At 36.6% G+C, this 15,204-nt stretch overlaps 1 protein-coding gene across 1 annotated transcript; it reads right to left on the reverse strand.

The window, feature by feature from the left end:
- Window positions 1-605: 605 nt before the first annotated feature.
- Window positions 606-2,976, reverse strand: LOC111893294 (protein FAR1-RELATED SEQUENCE 5-like). Its single transcript, XM_023889354.2, has 2 exons — window positions 715-2,976; window positions 606-632 (listed from the first exon to the last, which is right to left on the reverse strand). The coding sequence occupies exons 1-2, from the start codon at window positions 2,974-2,976 to the stop codon at window positions 606-608; spliced, it is 2,289 nt and encodes a 762-aa protein (XP_023745122.2).
- Window positions 2,977-15,204: the final 12,228 nt, after the last annotated feature.

Raw genomic sequence — 15,204 nt, forward strand, 5'->3', positions numbered from 1 at the left:
TTTCACAAAATACCCTAATACTTTTGTTTTTTCACAAAATACCCTCGTACTATGTTTTTTTTTCACAAAATTCCCTAAAATTTTCGTTTTTTCACAAAATACTCTCATACTTTTGGTTTTTTCACAAAATACCCTAATACTTTTGTTTTTTCACAAAATACCCTCGTACTATTTTTTTTCACAAAATACCCTAAATTTTTTGTTTTTTCACAAAATACTCTGATACTTTCATTTTTTTCACAAAATACCCTCATCCTTTCGTTTTTTCACCAAATAACATCATACTTTCATTTTTTTTCAAAAAATACCCTCATATTTTCGTTTTTTTCACCAAATACCATCATACTTTCATTTTTTCACAAAATACCCTCATACTTTCGTTATAAACAAATTGTGGCAGCCAAATTTCAGTTATAAACACACAAATCATAAACAATCAAGAAATTTCATTCAAAAACATTAAAATTGTTAAGAAACATCAATAACTTCTATAATATTCACATATCAATTGTGCGTAAAACATGGAAAAGGTGTAGTTAACCAAAAAAAGAATGTCATTAAGCATCTACTTTTTCTTTTGCTTATAGTAACAACATGTCTCATCATTATGTATCTTGCAAGGATTCATCCGCCTGATCCATGAAAAAAATAAATAATTGTTAATATAATTGTTAGAGTTGTAAATCATGAATATTAAATTAATATAATAAGAACCTTTCTTTTTAAACAACTAGTAGCGTAATGGCCCAATCTTTGACAGTAAGAGCATGTTCGTTTTTTGGGGGCTTCTAAAGAAGACTTGATTCTACTAGCAATTTTAGGACGCCCTTTTGTAGTAGTTGGACCAAGAGGATCACGGACAGATAACTGTGGCATCATATCTATTTGCGAAGCTCCCATACAAGAACCTTGAGATGCATTCTCCAAAGACATAGATTTCTTTCGATTTGTTTGATCATCTAAAAGACTTATCAATAGCGTATTGACTTTTTGTATCTCTGAAGGGGAGTCTCTAGCTTGTTCAATTAGTTTTGTAAAATTTGAACGGACACACCATAGTGTGTACGCACTAACTCCATTTTCATTATTCATTTCTCCGATTCTGATACTATCACTACCTAGTTTGTACCTAGCATTAAGGGTCCATCGTGGTAAAATATAGTGACTCGGGAGTTCTTTAACATGCTTCTTCTTCATCACATATAGGCTATGTTTACATAAAATCCCATTTGTCTCATACTTAGCACAGGAACATGTGACGCTAACTTGATCCAAAGAACGAAAGGTAACAATGCGCCAATATTTTTTATCAACATCCAATTGCCCAACTCGATATGTGCTTTCTTCTGTAGTTTTTCCTATAGTCTCATGAGTCAAATTGGTAATAGCTTCGGTCCATTCTTTTTTGAAAGTATCAAACATCTTTCTAGTATAATATTGACCTGCTTTTGCTTCGATTGGATGCACTGAAGAAAGAACCGGCCTCGAGTTCATAGTCTTGAAGTCTTCATCTTCTTCAGCGGCCCTTCGAGACTCAATTGCTTTGTCGTATTGTACAACAAATTCATTCAACATGGTCCTCGAATTAACAAATCCATCAAAAAATGAATTGATGCTCTCACTTCGTCCGGTTGTTGTCATACCAGCAAAGAAAGTATCTTTCAAGAAGGGTTTAGCCCAATGTATACGTTGGTTATACATGTCACTAATCCAACAATTGCTTTCCAGTTCATACTTACTACGCATAACCTCCCATGTTGCTTCAAATTGTTCAATGGTGTCGCTATTTATCCATTGTTTGTGCGTTTCTTGAAAATCACTGTAACGGGAAACATACGATCGAAGGTGCTCGGTTTCATGCTTCATGATATGCCATGAACAGAAACGATGCCGAGTCTTCGGAAACACTTTTTTTATTGCATTTCCCATTGCTTTGTCTTGATCTGTTATAATTGCCTTCGGATACTTGTTAAACATACATTTGAGGAAATGTTTAAATAACCATTCAAATGTCTCTTCCTTTTCATTTTCAAGCAATGCTCCACCAAAAAGTATAGACTGCCCATGATGATTGACCCCAGTAAAGGGAGCAAAAGGCATCTTGAACTTGTTAGTCATATAAGTGACATCAAACACAACAACATCTCTGAATTTTGTATAAGCATCTCTTGATCTACCATCAGCCCAAAAGATATTTCTAGGATACCCATCATCAGACAAATCCACGACAAAATACTGGTCACTATCAACTAATGTTTTATCTTGAAAATGTTTTATAAGTCCATAAAACTCCTTTCCTTTATGTTGTTTTCGTTGCTCAGATAAGACATCAGCACATTGCTTTGAAGTAACATCAGCTATATTTGAGGTTTTCATTGTATTAACAGCCTTTTTAATTTGAGAAGGTTTCAACCCTGCTTGACCAAATTGCACCATAAGAGATTTACCTTCTATTGAACGGTGGAAACTGCTATGAGATCGATGCTTCATCACCTTTGTAGGTGTCATGGTCAAGTCGTGATTGTGTGTGTCATTAAACGAGTCCACCAACCATTTTCCATCCTCCTGTCTTGTTATTCGAAGCTTTGCTTGACATCCGGTTCTAACATCTCTACGACGTTTTTTCTCATTTTCACTTGAAGCATTTTTGTCCATCCTTTTGAAACCTTCTTTGTTGCATACATATATCTTCCGAAAAGGCTCATTTGTTTTAGGATTTTTAATTGTGTCATCTCTACGTATACCAAAGCCATGTAAAAATGAATAATCATTATAAAATGTATAGGCATCATCGGGTGTATCAAAAACCTTTCCAAGTATACTTTCTTTGTTAACTTCATCTTCGTCAAATTCAATGTTCTCACCGATACTATTTGTTTTTTCACATTCATATGTTGCTTCCAAGTAATCATTTGTGTCACTATCTTCGGTTATATATGGCTCTATAGCTTGATTAGTTGCTTCGGCTTCACTCATTGTGGTCTGCAATAGACAACGATGCATATTTCCAAATAAAAGATTAACACCAAATTATTTTATATTGAATATAATGGAAACATTATACATAAAAAAACAAAATAACAAAAATTTGCAATTTGTATGAATTCTTGTCAATTTCAATTTGTATGAATTCATGTGAATTACAATTTGTATGATTTACCTTAATTGGCTTCCATGGAATCGGAGCAGAAAAAAATCATTCATTAAAATACATTACAGCTCATAACATAAAAAATCATTCGTTAAAATACATTACAACTGATGACTTCATATTCAATTCATTTGTTACTTTTTATTATTAATTTTTCATTGTTTGCAATAAGTTGGATCAAGTTCATCCAAGTTACCCCAAAATATAGACTTTAGATGGCACCATGAAGTTAGCTCTTTAGAATAATGAATTGCCTAAACTAGCTATAAACAATGAAACTGTGTTTAGCAATGAGGTATATATCTTCAGCAGCAGCAGCAAAAAAAAAAAAAAAAAAAAAAAAAAAAAAAAAAAAAAAAAAAACGCAGCATTGCAGACCGCACGCACACAGGACCAAAAAATTGAAATTAAGGACTACATGTATGAATTGAAAACGATTCCAATTAATAACAAAAAATACAAACCTTGAAACATCATAATTAGTTGATATAAAAAACAAACGATTAGAATCAAGGAAAGTCACATACTTTGAAGCCGTCGAATTAAAAAAACAGGGGAAGCAATCGATTCCTTGTCGATTACAATTTTTTTGATTTCAATTTGTTGTAATTTTTTTTCCAGCTCCCTGAATTGCGATTCCAGATTGTATCATTCGATTTTAGTTGAATCCGATTTCTTGAATATGGAACGAATCAGGAACGTGATCACGTAGTCGATTCCTTGTCAATTTCTATTTTTTATTTCAATTCGTTGTAATTTTTTTCAGCTCCCTGAATTGCGGTTCCAGATTGTATCATTCGATTTTAGTTGAATCCGATTTCTTGAATATGGAACGAATCAGGAATGTAATCACGTAAGGAAACCTGCATACTTTTTTTAAGGATTTGTTTTATTTAGAAAATTAACCCAATAATCAAAACTACGTAGTTTTAATAATCAGGGTACACAACCTTAGGTACCCTTAAGGGTATATTCACTTTTCCCTATATATATATATATATATATATATATATATATATATATATATATATATATATATATATATATATATATTAATTTCCTTGAGTTATCTTCTTTGTTGTGAAAGATTTAAAGATAATTTCTTGAGATAGCTTCCTGTTTATTTATAGTACTGGTGTTTTGACATTTTTTTATTTATAGTACTTAGAGTAATAGTGATATTATGATTTATGAATGCTAGTGTCTTTATTGTTTTTTGGTCACTAGTAACCACTTATGTATCAGAACAAATACGTCTGCTCTTAATGGTTTTGTAAATTATCAAAATTATTTTGGATATGAATTTATGCTTGCATCACTATGTCTAATGGTTTTGTATTCTTACTGCATCAAAATTATTCTTAATTTGAATGTTAAACGGGATCTTCGTTACCCCGTTGGGATACCCGCAGACCCGATAGTGTTTGGTAAACGGTACCTGTTGGGAATCGGGTCGGTGATGGGATCGATTTTCATATTCGGGGATGGGGACGGGATTACAAAAACCCGTCCTAAACCCGCCCCGTTGTCATCCCTAATCCAAATTATCCAATTAAATGCTGACATGTATAATATTAATATATTAAAATATCATTAAATTTTATAAAATAAACATTAAAGTTTATAAATGTCATTATTTAGTTATTTAATTGGGCAGGAGAATTTATATGAAAAAAAAATACTTAATTTCTCTTGCTAATTTGATATATTTCATATTTCATAACGACTCGTAAGGCCGACCCTGTTGACCACTAAGGTTAAAAAATCATTTGTTATATAGGAACCACAAATCGTATAAATGTAATCAACGTGTAAAAAATAAAATATTAATCATTATAGGGAATCGAATCCCAATCCTTCGAACGAAAAACATAATAACTAACTTAATCAAATAGTAGAATATGCTATTTTAATTAGGAATTTACTTGTATAGTTGTATACGTAGAATAGAAAAAGTCCTAACGAACAAACTTAAAATTAGGGCCCAAAACTGTCTAGCTAGCCCAGCCCAGTCCTTGTACACAGATGGGCCCAGATTTAATTCTTTATGATGATAAACAGATAAAGGTCTTTAAAATTCCATTACGACTTATTTTCTCTAGGAAGAATCTTGTGTTTCTATACGATCATCATAGTTCATAATTAAAGTACATTTTTTATAAACATAATCTTTCTCGAGTATGTTCATTTTAAATTAAGTCACTCACATCCCGTCACCAAATACTTTCAGTTTTGGTTTTTCTACATATATGATTGAAAATACTCCCCATAATCGAAACCATTATTTGTTGAAACATTCTCTATTTTGCATTACCAAACGTTGCAACGTTTGCCTTAGTTTTTGGCACACATTCATGAATAGCGTGACATATATTATATACATTTAATCTTTTCGGCGCACCAGATCAATACTTTCTTGCTAAACTCAAATATTTAAAGGGCACTCTACAAAATTGGAGATCTGATGTTTCCAAATTAGAACACGGCGATCTAAAACAACTCAGAGAAAAGGTGGATCGCTTTGAATTGGAGGCCGAATCTCGCATTCTTTCTGATTCTGAAATCATTGATAGGCGAGAGTCACTTTTTAAAATAGGTGAACTAGAATATCCTGTCAAATTTGATATGAGACAAAAGGCGAAAGTCAATGGATATGTGATGGTGACGAAAACACCAGGTTCTTTCATGGAATGCTAAAGAATAAGAATAGGAGAAATCGGATACAGGGTCTCGAGATTAATGGTCGTTGGACGTCGAATCCTACCAACATCAAGATGGAGATTTTCAATTTTTCTCCTCCAAATTCAATGAACCATGGCCTCAGAGGCCAAAGCTAATTAGCCCCTTATTCAAGAAACTAGCCCCGGAACATAGATCTCATCTCGAGTCCCCTATCTCGGTTGATGAAATCAAAAAGGCCATATGGGGATGTGGGTCCGAGAAATCCCCTAGGCCAGATGGATTCACATTCAAAGTCATTAAGGACAAATGGGAATTGATGAAAGAGGATGTTATTCGATGTGTTAGAAGATTTGAAGTAACAGGAACATTCTCTAGTGGATGTAATTCATCCTTCATTACCTTAATTCCAAAGGTAAAGGATCCTATCTCCCTCGGCGATTACAGGCCTATCTGTCTGCTTGGATGTCTATATAAGATCATGGCGCAAATTTTAGCAAATCGAATCAAAGAAGTCATTCATCTAGTTGTTGATGAAGTTCAGTCAACATATATCGAAGGCAGAAACATCTTAGATGGTCCTCTCGTAGTCAATGAACTTCACTCTTGGGCTAAAAAGAACAAGAAATCCATGTATTGTTTCAAGGTAGATTTCGAAAAAGCCTTTGGTTCTATTAATTGGGGTTACTTAGAATCAATAATGAAACAAATGGGATTCGGAGATAAGTGGTGCACATGGATTTTCGGTTGCCTCTCAAGCTCATGGGCATCTGTTTTGATAAACAGTTCTGCAACAAACGAATTCCAAAATTCACGTGGAGTTAGACAAGGCGACCCTCTATCTCCATTTCTTTTCATACTCACCATGGAAGGTTTACATGTCGCATTGCAAGGTGCTAAGATGAAAAACTTGATTAATGGTGTTAAGCTACCCTACAATGGCCCAAAGTTAGCCCATTTATTCTATGCCGATGATGCCCTATTTATGGGGGATTGGAATCAAGTTAGTATTAAAAATCTCTCTCGTATTCTCAAGTGTTTCCAAATATCGTCCGGACTAAAAGTCAACTTTCATAAATCTAGACTCTTTGGCATATGTGTTCCTGACTCTGAAATCCAATCTATAGCGATAACACTTGGATGTGTGAGAGGTTCATTCCCGTTTTCATATCTGGGTGTCCCAGTTGGAGCGAATATGACACTAAAGAAAAATTGGCAACCAATGTTGGACAAGTTTCAAAAGAGGTTGTCAAGTTGGAAAGCGAACACACTTTCATTTGGTGGTAGATTGACCCTAATTAAATCGGTCCTCAGTAGCCTCCCCACGTATTACCTCTCTTTTTTTAAAGCACCTCAGGGAGTCCTGGAATCCTTGGAAAAACGTAGAAGGAGATTCTTATGGGGTGGAGACGAAGACAAGATGAAAATTCATTGGGTGGATTGGTCTAAGATTGTGACAAGCAGAAAAAAAAAGGTAGCTTAGGAGTTGGCACATTATTAGCACAAAACATTGCACTTTTAACCAAATGGTGGTGGAGACTCAAAAATGAACAAGGGAAACTGTGGGCGGAAGTTATTGAGAGTATTCATAATTTGAAAGTACACCCCTCCACGTTTTTGTGCAGGAAGGATAGTTTTGGTGTTTGGTGTAATATCGACAAGGCTATTAAAAGTCTATCCAGCCGTAACATCGAACCAGGTGGGATATTCTCTATAATTCCAAGCTTCAACCTACGAATTCTTTTTTGGAAAGGCATCTGGTGTGGTGATATCCCATTACAAAATCGATTCCCTTATTTGTACAACATGGAGTCGGTTAAAAAGTGCACACTTTTGGACATGATTAATGCGGATGGTTTTGTGTGGAGATGGAAATGTAACCCCCTAACAACAATATGCTTATGGAATTACATGCGTTTCATCAATTCTTCGCCTCTTGGGAGTTTCAATTCTCTTCAAAAATTGGATTTCGATTTAACTTACACCAAGAGGGAACTTATATGGTTAATATTATGAGGAGACTAATTGACGATTCTGGTAGCCATTTCACTGGGACACTGATATGCTGGTCGAAACTCATTCCCCTTAAAGTCAAATGTTTTATATGGAAGGTTAATCTTGACAGAATTCCGGTCGCAGAAGCACTCAATAAAAGGGGTATTTCGGTAAATAACTTGAATTGTCACTTATGCGAAAGTGCAATCGAATCAGCAAATCATCTTTTATTCGGGTGTAACTTTGCAAAGACAGTATGGTACTGGATTCTCAAATGGTGTGATATACAGGGCATTGAATTTGACAGTATCAAGGAATGTATTGAGTTTGGTAATTCTTGGGGGAACTGCTCAAACAAAAGGCGTATTCAATACAATCTTATACTCGACAGTGTGGAACATTTGGTCAGCCCGTAATGAGAGAATCTTTCACAAAAAACATCCATCTCCTACTAAAACGGCGGATTCAATTATATTACAGGCGTTTGAATGGTGCAAATACATGGGTAATTCTGAAAAATGTTGGGTAGGTTGGAGTTGTTTCCTATTTTGACATCTTGCTTACTTTTTTTTGTTTGTACATTAGTTTATGTTTTTGTTTGTTGCTCCCTGTGCTGTATTGATTACATAGCTTCTTACTATGGTTTCATCTTTTCTAATATATGCTTTCTCCGTTTTCAAAAAAAAAAAAAAAACTTTGCAGCCCAATCATTTATGTACAACTTTCCACCAAAGGTTTTTTTTTTTTTTTTTTTTTTTTTTTTTTTGTTGTTGTTGTGGGAAACATAGACATCGGCTATTTCCAATAAATAGTACAGGCGAAAACTTAATCATTGGTCTCCCATTACACAGTGTGCAAAGTTGATAGAGACTTATAATCCCATGATTTTTGTCAAAAAGAAACTACAATCTTCAAAAACAATTATAAGATGGCATCATGGCAATTATCTCATTTCCCAAAAAGGTGCATTACATTGATCCCAAAGGTTAGTGACCCAAAATCCCTTAAATGTTATAGCCCGATTAGCCTAATATAATGCCACTATAAATTTATTTGTAAACTATTAGCAATTCGCATTTCTAAGGTTATTGATGAGCTACCTTCCGGGAGCCTAAGTTGCACAGAAACGGATACGGCAACGGGAAACGGATACGGAACGGAAACGGGAAACGGCAAAACTCAAAAATTCAAGATACGGATACGGCAAAGATACGATAATATAAAAATATTAAAAAAAAAAAAAAAAAATATATATATATATTAAAGAAATTCCAAAATGTAAAGTGTAAATTGAATTTTTTTCTTGTTCAATTGTTCTTGATCGTCGACAGGAAGGTGCCCAACAGCGCAAGGCAGTAAACGACTTTGAATATAATTATCATGGGAGGCAACGATCGTTAATAGTTGTAGGGTAATTATAGCCCTTTGCTCCATTAGCCTATTTAGATTTAAAAAGCCCATGTAAAAAAAAAAAAAAAAAAAAAAAAAAAAAAGTTAGGAAACTTTTTAGAAACTTAACCTGAAACGTTTATGGATTTGCTGATACGTCCAGGAAACGTTTCACTGCTGTTTCTCCCACGTATCCGTTTCCCCCAAGTATCTGATACGGGTACGACGCCCTAACTACCGTTTCCATGCATCATAGCCGGGAGCATTCAACTTTCACTAAAAGGTCATCAAATTATGGACAATCCATTCATGGGGGGCTTGATGGAGGTAAAGTCAAAGCTGTATAGAGTCTAGATTTTTTTTTATGTTATATATTATATATATTTATATTTAAAAATAACAACGTATAATAATGATAAACACTATTTTATTTTAGCTCATCCTAAGTCTTTGATAATATTTAAATCCTTAGGATCGGTCCTGAATCCATTAATGCTTGAACAGGTTATTGCTTGGCACAAGAGGAGTCGCTAAAAGGTAAAATCTCAGTCTTCAAAGTTGATTTTTTTAGGTTCATTTTTATTCATCATTTTAGCATATTTTCTTAATCATTTTCATGACATATTATGTATATTTAGTATGCATTTCATACATTTCATTACATTGTTAGTTTGGGACAATTTTACTTGTTTAATATTAATTAGTATAGATTTATGTAAGCAGGTAATGACATCGTTGAGGACCGATAGAAGTCACATGGAAGACTTTGCAACCATATTTAAAGTCCCATAACAACATCAATGATAAATCAATAAAATGAAGCCATTTAAAGATTTTTTTTTTTTTTTTTTTTTTGGAAATTCAACAGCATTGCACGACCTTAATCAAGTAAGTGGATTGAACGGTAAACGTTGTTGGATTGAGCTGAAATAATTTTGAAAAGGTCTTCTCTCATTAATCTTAAGTTTCAGGGTGGATATAGGATTTGGACTACATTTAATGCACCATATGGGCCTCCTGATCATCAACAAAAAATATGTCCAAAATAAAAATAAGTGACAACCCATTTTAGCCATTAAAATCAACCCAAAAGGACCATTTAAACTTTAAACCAATGAAGCAAAGGGGGGGGGGGATAAGCCTTGGTTTGAGAGAATTGGATGAACATTCGTGTGAATCTAGACTTAAAGTAAGGAACTGCAAAAGTTTTAAAACAGTTTTCAAAATTGTTTTGTAACATTCAATTACACGTACTTCTTCTTCGGTCCCTTAAGTTTGAGAAATTTGCGAAAATGGTACCTCGTACGTTGGGTGTACATTTGGTACACTTAGCGTATATGAGCGTTTTGGAGTCAAGGCATTTAACCACATACGATGAGCGTACGTGGTGTACGCAGAGCGTATGTCTGCCCGGGTCAATCCCTAATTTTTATGGTTTGAACCCTATTTAAACATCATTATTGCCTTTGGACCTCTTGTAACATCCTGTTTCCTGCCATTTCTTATTTCAAGGTCGTGGGTCAGAAGACAATTATGTAAAGGTTTTGGGCCTAAAGGAGGTAATGCTTAGACCTTTTGGAAGGAGGCAATGATGGTTATGAGATTTAAAACTTTGAGTTGTATGTTGGGCCGAAGGGTAGAACAATAAAAGTCATAGGTCGGGTTTTTGCATAAAATATGGATTTTTATTCGAGAAGTTTTTAGTCCAAGATATTTAGATAATATATTAGAGTTTGTCAATACCTTTCCTTGGATATAAAGAACGTCAAAAACAGAGTTGGAACGAAGAAGTTACGACCGTTTAACGTCAGGACGATTTTTGGGTCAGCCGTGTACGCTAAGCGTACAGGGAGTATGTTGGGTGTACTATGCAATCCCTAGTATGTTGGGCGTAAATTAAGTACGTTGGACGTACGCGAAGAGTGCCCAAACCTTATTTTTGTGGTTTAATCCCTCTTTAAGCTCCTTAACTTCCCTAAACTCACTCCATTCTCAGCCTCCACCTCTCTAACACCCTCTCTTGAAACTCTAACCCTAGTTTAAGCCTTGTGAGAAAAAAGAAGGTGTTTTATGTGCTTTGGAGTGTTCTTGGTGCACATTGGAGAAGAAGGAACTCATTGATGAAGTGTTGGTTGCATTAGAGCTTGTAAATCGTCTTTCTTCTTGATGTATAAAGTTTGAATCTTGATGATGAAATTGTTAGATCTAGCTAGTTTTGGTTGTTATGAGCTTTTGGTCACTTTAAGTGCATAAATTTTAGATCTTGGAAGTTTGTGACCTTGTTATATATAAAGTTGGATACTTTATCTATCTAAACATCATATTGATTAAGATCTGAAGGTTGGAGACTTGGACTTAGTGGATTAAGTTGAAAAAGATGCACTTTTGGTCCCTTTTAAGACTTAAAGACTAGATCTTGTTTGTTAGGACCATTCTAATGGATAAAGTTGGAAACCTTGTCCATTATGGAGCTATCAAGAACCATAAAAATGTGATCTTGGTCCTTTTATACCTTCCATGCAATAGTTGTGATGTCTTAATGGATTAATAAGTTAGTTTTTTAGCTTTTGGACCTTCCCTAGCCATAGAAAGTCATAAAGGTGGAAACTTTATGATTTAAGACAGTGTTTTGAGGCTAGATCTGAGTTTGGGTGAAAAGTCCTTAAGGGATTAAGTGCTTAATGGAAAGGATGGAATCAACTCGAGTACGTTAGGCGTAATTTTCGTACATTGGGAGTACTATGCCATCCCATGTATGTGGGGCATAAGTTGAGTAAGCAGGGCGTACTCAACTAGCCTTGGACTTTGACTTTTGTTGACTCTGTTGACCATTTACTTTTTTACCAAGTTTGAATTTAGGTTAAACTTGAAGGTTTTGATGGGTGATTAAGATTTATATGGTTCTGATATTAGTGGATCCGCAGGAGCAAGTAGTGTAGCAGGGAGCGTATCACGGTGTTCTTAGTTCGCCTCATTGTACCGTGGCTCGAAGGTACCAATGCCAGCTCACTGGTTGTGGTTATCTGTTAATAGAGGGATGCCTTAAGGATTTTATATAGTAATGTAGGATAAACTGAAGACTCTTGGTCTAGACTCTGTTACCTGTTCCTTGTTTGGTTTTGGTTCTAAAGTATGATCACCTGTCCAGGTGTCTATCTCACCTCTAAGTATGTATACGATTATGCATTCTTGGTATGGTGATATTTAATATGTTGCTATATTGTAGTGATCTGTTAGATTTGCATCCTAGTATCGAGTATGTTACTGTGTCGTAGTGGTATGTTAGATCTGTATCCTGGTATATAGAATATGATGCAGTAGTGATCTGTAGAACTGTATGTCTACCTGTACTTGTTGGTTATCATCTAGTTGAGTGCCTTAGAGACTATATGTGGTCATGTAGGATAACCTAAGAACTCTTGATCTAGGCTTTCTTGCCTGTTCCTTGTTTGGTTATGGCTCTATAGTAGGATCATCTGTTCGGCTGGCTATCTCACATCTGATTGCTTATGGTTATGCATTTCATGGCGGCTAGTTGGTAGCGATACAATATGCTGTGATAGGATTAGTAGGTGGTGGTGAGTTGTATGGTTGTTGTTTGTCTGTATTATATGTCTACTTGACCCTTGTTTGTTTATATTTCAAAATATGGTAGTAGTGGGTCGAGGCGGTCCTGTTATGTGTTGTAGGCCAAGATACCCGATATAAGCCGGTTGTAAGCCGAAGGCACAGAGGCTGGGGAGTAGAGGTTCGATTAAGGCAATAAGCCAATAAACTCTTGGTATTCCAGCCTGATGGCTGATTGGACCCGATGCTTGCTTGTATGTTTATTGTATGAGGTATTTTAGGGGAAACTTACTAAGCTTTGTGCTAACTCGGTTGTTTAATATTCCAGGCATCATCGGCCGTCATGGGAAGTCAAAAGCATGATTGTACACATTCATCAGCAACAATAAAGGTTTTGCGCTTTAATATTACTATGATTTTGTCAAGCCCTTTTTCGAATCGTTTCCCATTTTATGGTGGTGATCAATGATTGGGTATTAGCTTGGCTTGGTACCCTTGAGGAATTGAGATTTGGACTCAATTGGGTTGGATAATATTATTTGGATGATCCGGGTATTTGTTTTGTGTTTTGGAGTCAATGGGTATTTCGGTAATTTGACAACTCGGCTTCTATGGAAAATGGATGTTGTTCTGGATTTGGTAAGGTAGGTACTAGTTGATGGAACTGTAGAGCTTCTTGTTACCTTTTTTTTTATGGAGTAAGGGTTGTCGAAATCGGAATTATAATGAAGAAGTTATGGTCTTCGGAATATGTTAGAGTTTTGGAGGAAACCTTAGTACACGGGGGCGTACTCAGGGAGTACGTGGGGCGTACTAATGCGAAGGGTGTTACGTTGGGCGTAATGTTGTGTACGCTTAGCGTAACTCGAGGGTCAGAACACGGATACAAGACCTCGTACACGGGGCGTATGAGGGTAAAACCCTAATTGGGAAGTTGTACCTTATATAAACTCATTAAGTCTTTTTTGTTGGCCTCCTTACCACCCTTCATTGCTGTCTTAGATCTGGTTAGTATGATTTTTTTTGGTTCATTTTGGTCCAGACAGGCTGAAGACCCTGGAGGGCGGTCTAGACATGCTGAAGGTTCTGTGAGTGGTCCAGATTGGCTGAAGGCCTGCTAAGGCGGTCCAGTCATGTTGAAGACTCTGCATGTGTTGCTAGATCTGTATGAGGAGATGGAATGAGTATGTTGCAATGTGATAGCATCAGAAGGTCTGGCCCCGGGTATTGGTCATGATTAGTGGAAGGTAGTGTATGGACTCGAGAGTCCTTGCGAGCAGATTCAGAGCATGTGTGGTGCATGGTATAACGGTTATGCTATAAGGGAATAGTGTAGAGTGGAGTGTGTACACCGTGGCACTTGTTGTAGTGACAAGACGGCCAAGTAGATTTCCTTGGATAAGGAAAGGGAAAGGTATGTAGTTCCGAGAGGGAGCGTAAGTTCACGAAAGTGAAAGCGGTAGCGCGGGGTATGATTGAGGCGTTCCAATTATGGTTTTGAGCAAGAGTGTTTGCGCCGGTGGTATGGAGCGCATCCGGGTTAGATATCTGCTGAGGTCACGGAAGGAATTCTGAGGGTGTAAAGCCAAAGTGGCTCGGAAGGGATGCGAGGATGGAGCCTTGGATTCCCAATTTGGTGTGAACACGAGATTATGTATGTAATGGTAATTCATCTGGGGGATGTTTGGAGGTGTCGTCAGTGTGTCGGGTTTTCCCAACCCGAGGATGCCAGAGCCAGTTCAGCATGTGTATGTAATTGTAGAGGAGAGCTCAGGAGAGTTGCTCAGGAGCTGAAGGATGGGTCATCCTGTAAGCACGGAAGGAAAAGAGTTGGATTCGGATTGAAAGCGGGATGAGCCCCAGAAGTGAATCCGATAGAAGTTATGCTAGTCAAGGAAAGGGATAGCAGTTTGGTACCGGGTCAGGACCCGGAGGTCTGGGGATGTCTAGCTGTGTAAGGGTCAAGCGATCATTGTGATTTGGGGCGAGTGAAGTATCCTGGAATGGTACTCGGTTGATAAGTGTGGTTATCAGAGGATGAGGCGGTGGTCAGGACACCGCAGGGGAAGAGTTAGGTTTTGGGTTTCGATGGTTGTGTTTTGAGGAACCCGGTCTAGTTAATGCCAGGTGGTGCATTGCGAGAGTAGTTTCTGGAGTTGTGTTGCTGCAGGCTTCGAGGACGAAGCCTAATTTAAGTGGGGGAGAATTGTAACATCCCGAGTTCAGGAGTGCAAGTTCAGGGTTCGAAGTGAAATTGTGAATGGTCAACTCGGAGAGTCCATGGGTGGACTCGGCGAGTAGGGTCGCGATTCTGGTCGCGTGTTAAGTGGCCAACTCGGCGAGTCGTCGGCTGGACTTGGCGAGTTGGTGTTGTGTGGAGAAAACCCTAATCCTAGGGATTGAGCCCTATATAAAGAACATAA

Source organism: Lactuca sativa, chromosome 4, assembly GCF_002870075.4.
Source record: "Lactuca sativa cultivar Salinas chromosome 4, Lsat_Salinas_v11, whole genome shotgun sequence".
Taxonomy (NCBI): domain Eukaryota; kingdom Viridiplantae; phylum Streptophyta; class Magnoliopsida; order Asterales; family Asteraceae; genus Lactuca; species Lactuca sativa.

What these genes read in the sequence shown, in the direction of transcription:
- LOC111893294 (XM_023889354.2), bottom strand. Translation starts at nt 2,976, where the DNA reads ATGAGTGAAGCCGAAGCAACTAATCAAGCTATAGAGCCATATATAACC. An exon ending in CTAGTTGTTTAAAAAGAAAG is followed by an intron (nt 633 to 714) that starts GTTCTTATTATA and finishes TTCATGGATCAG; the next exon opens with GCGGATGAATCCTTGCAAGA.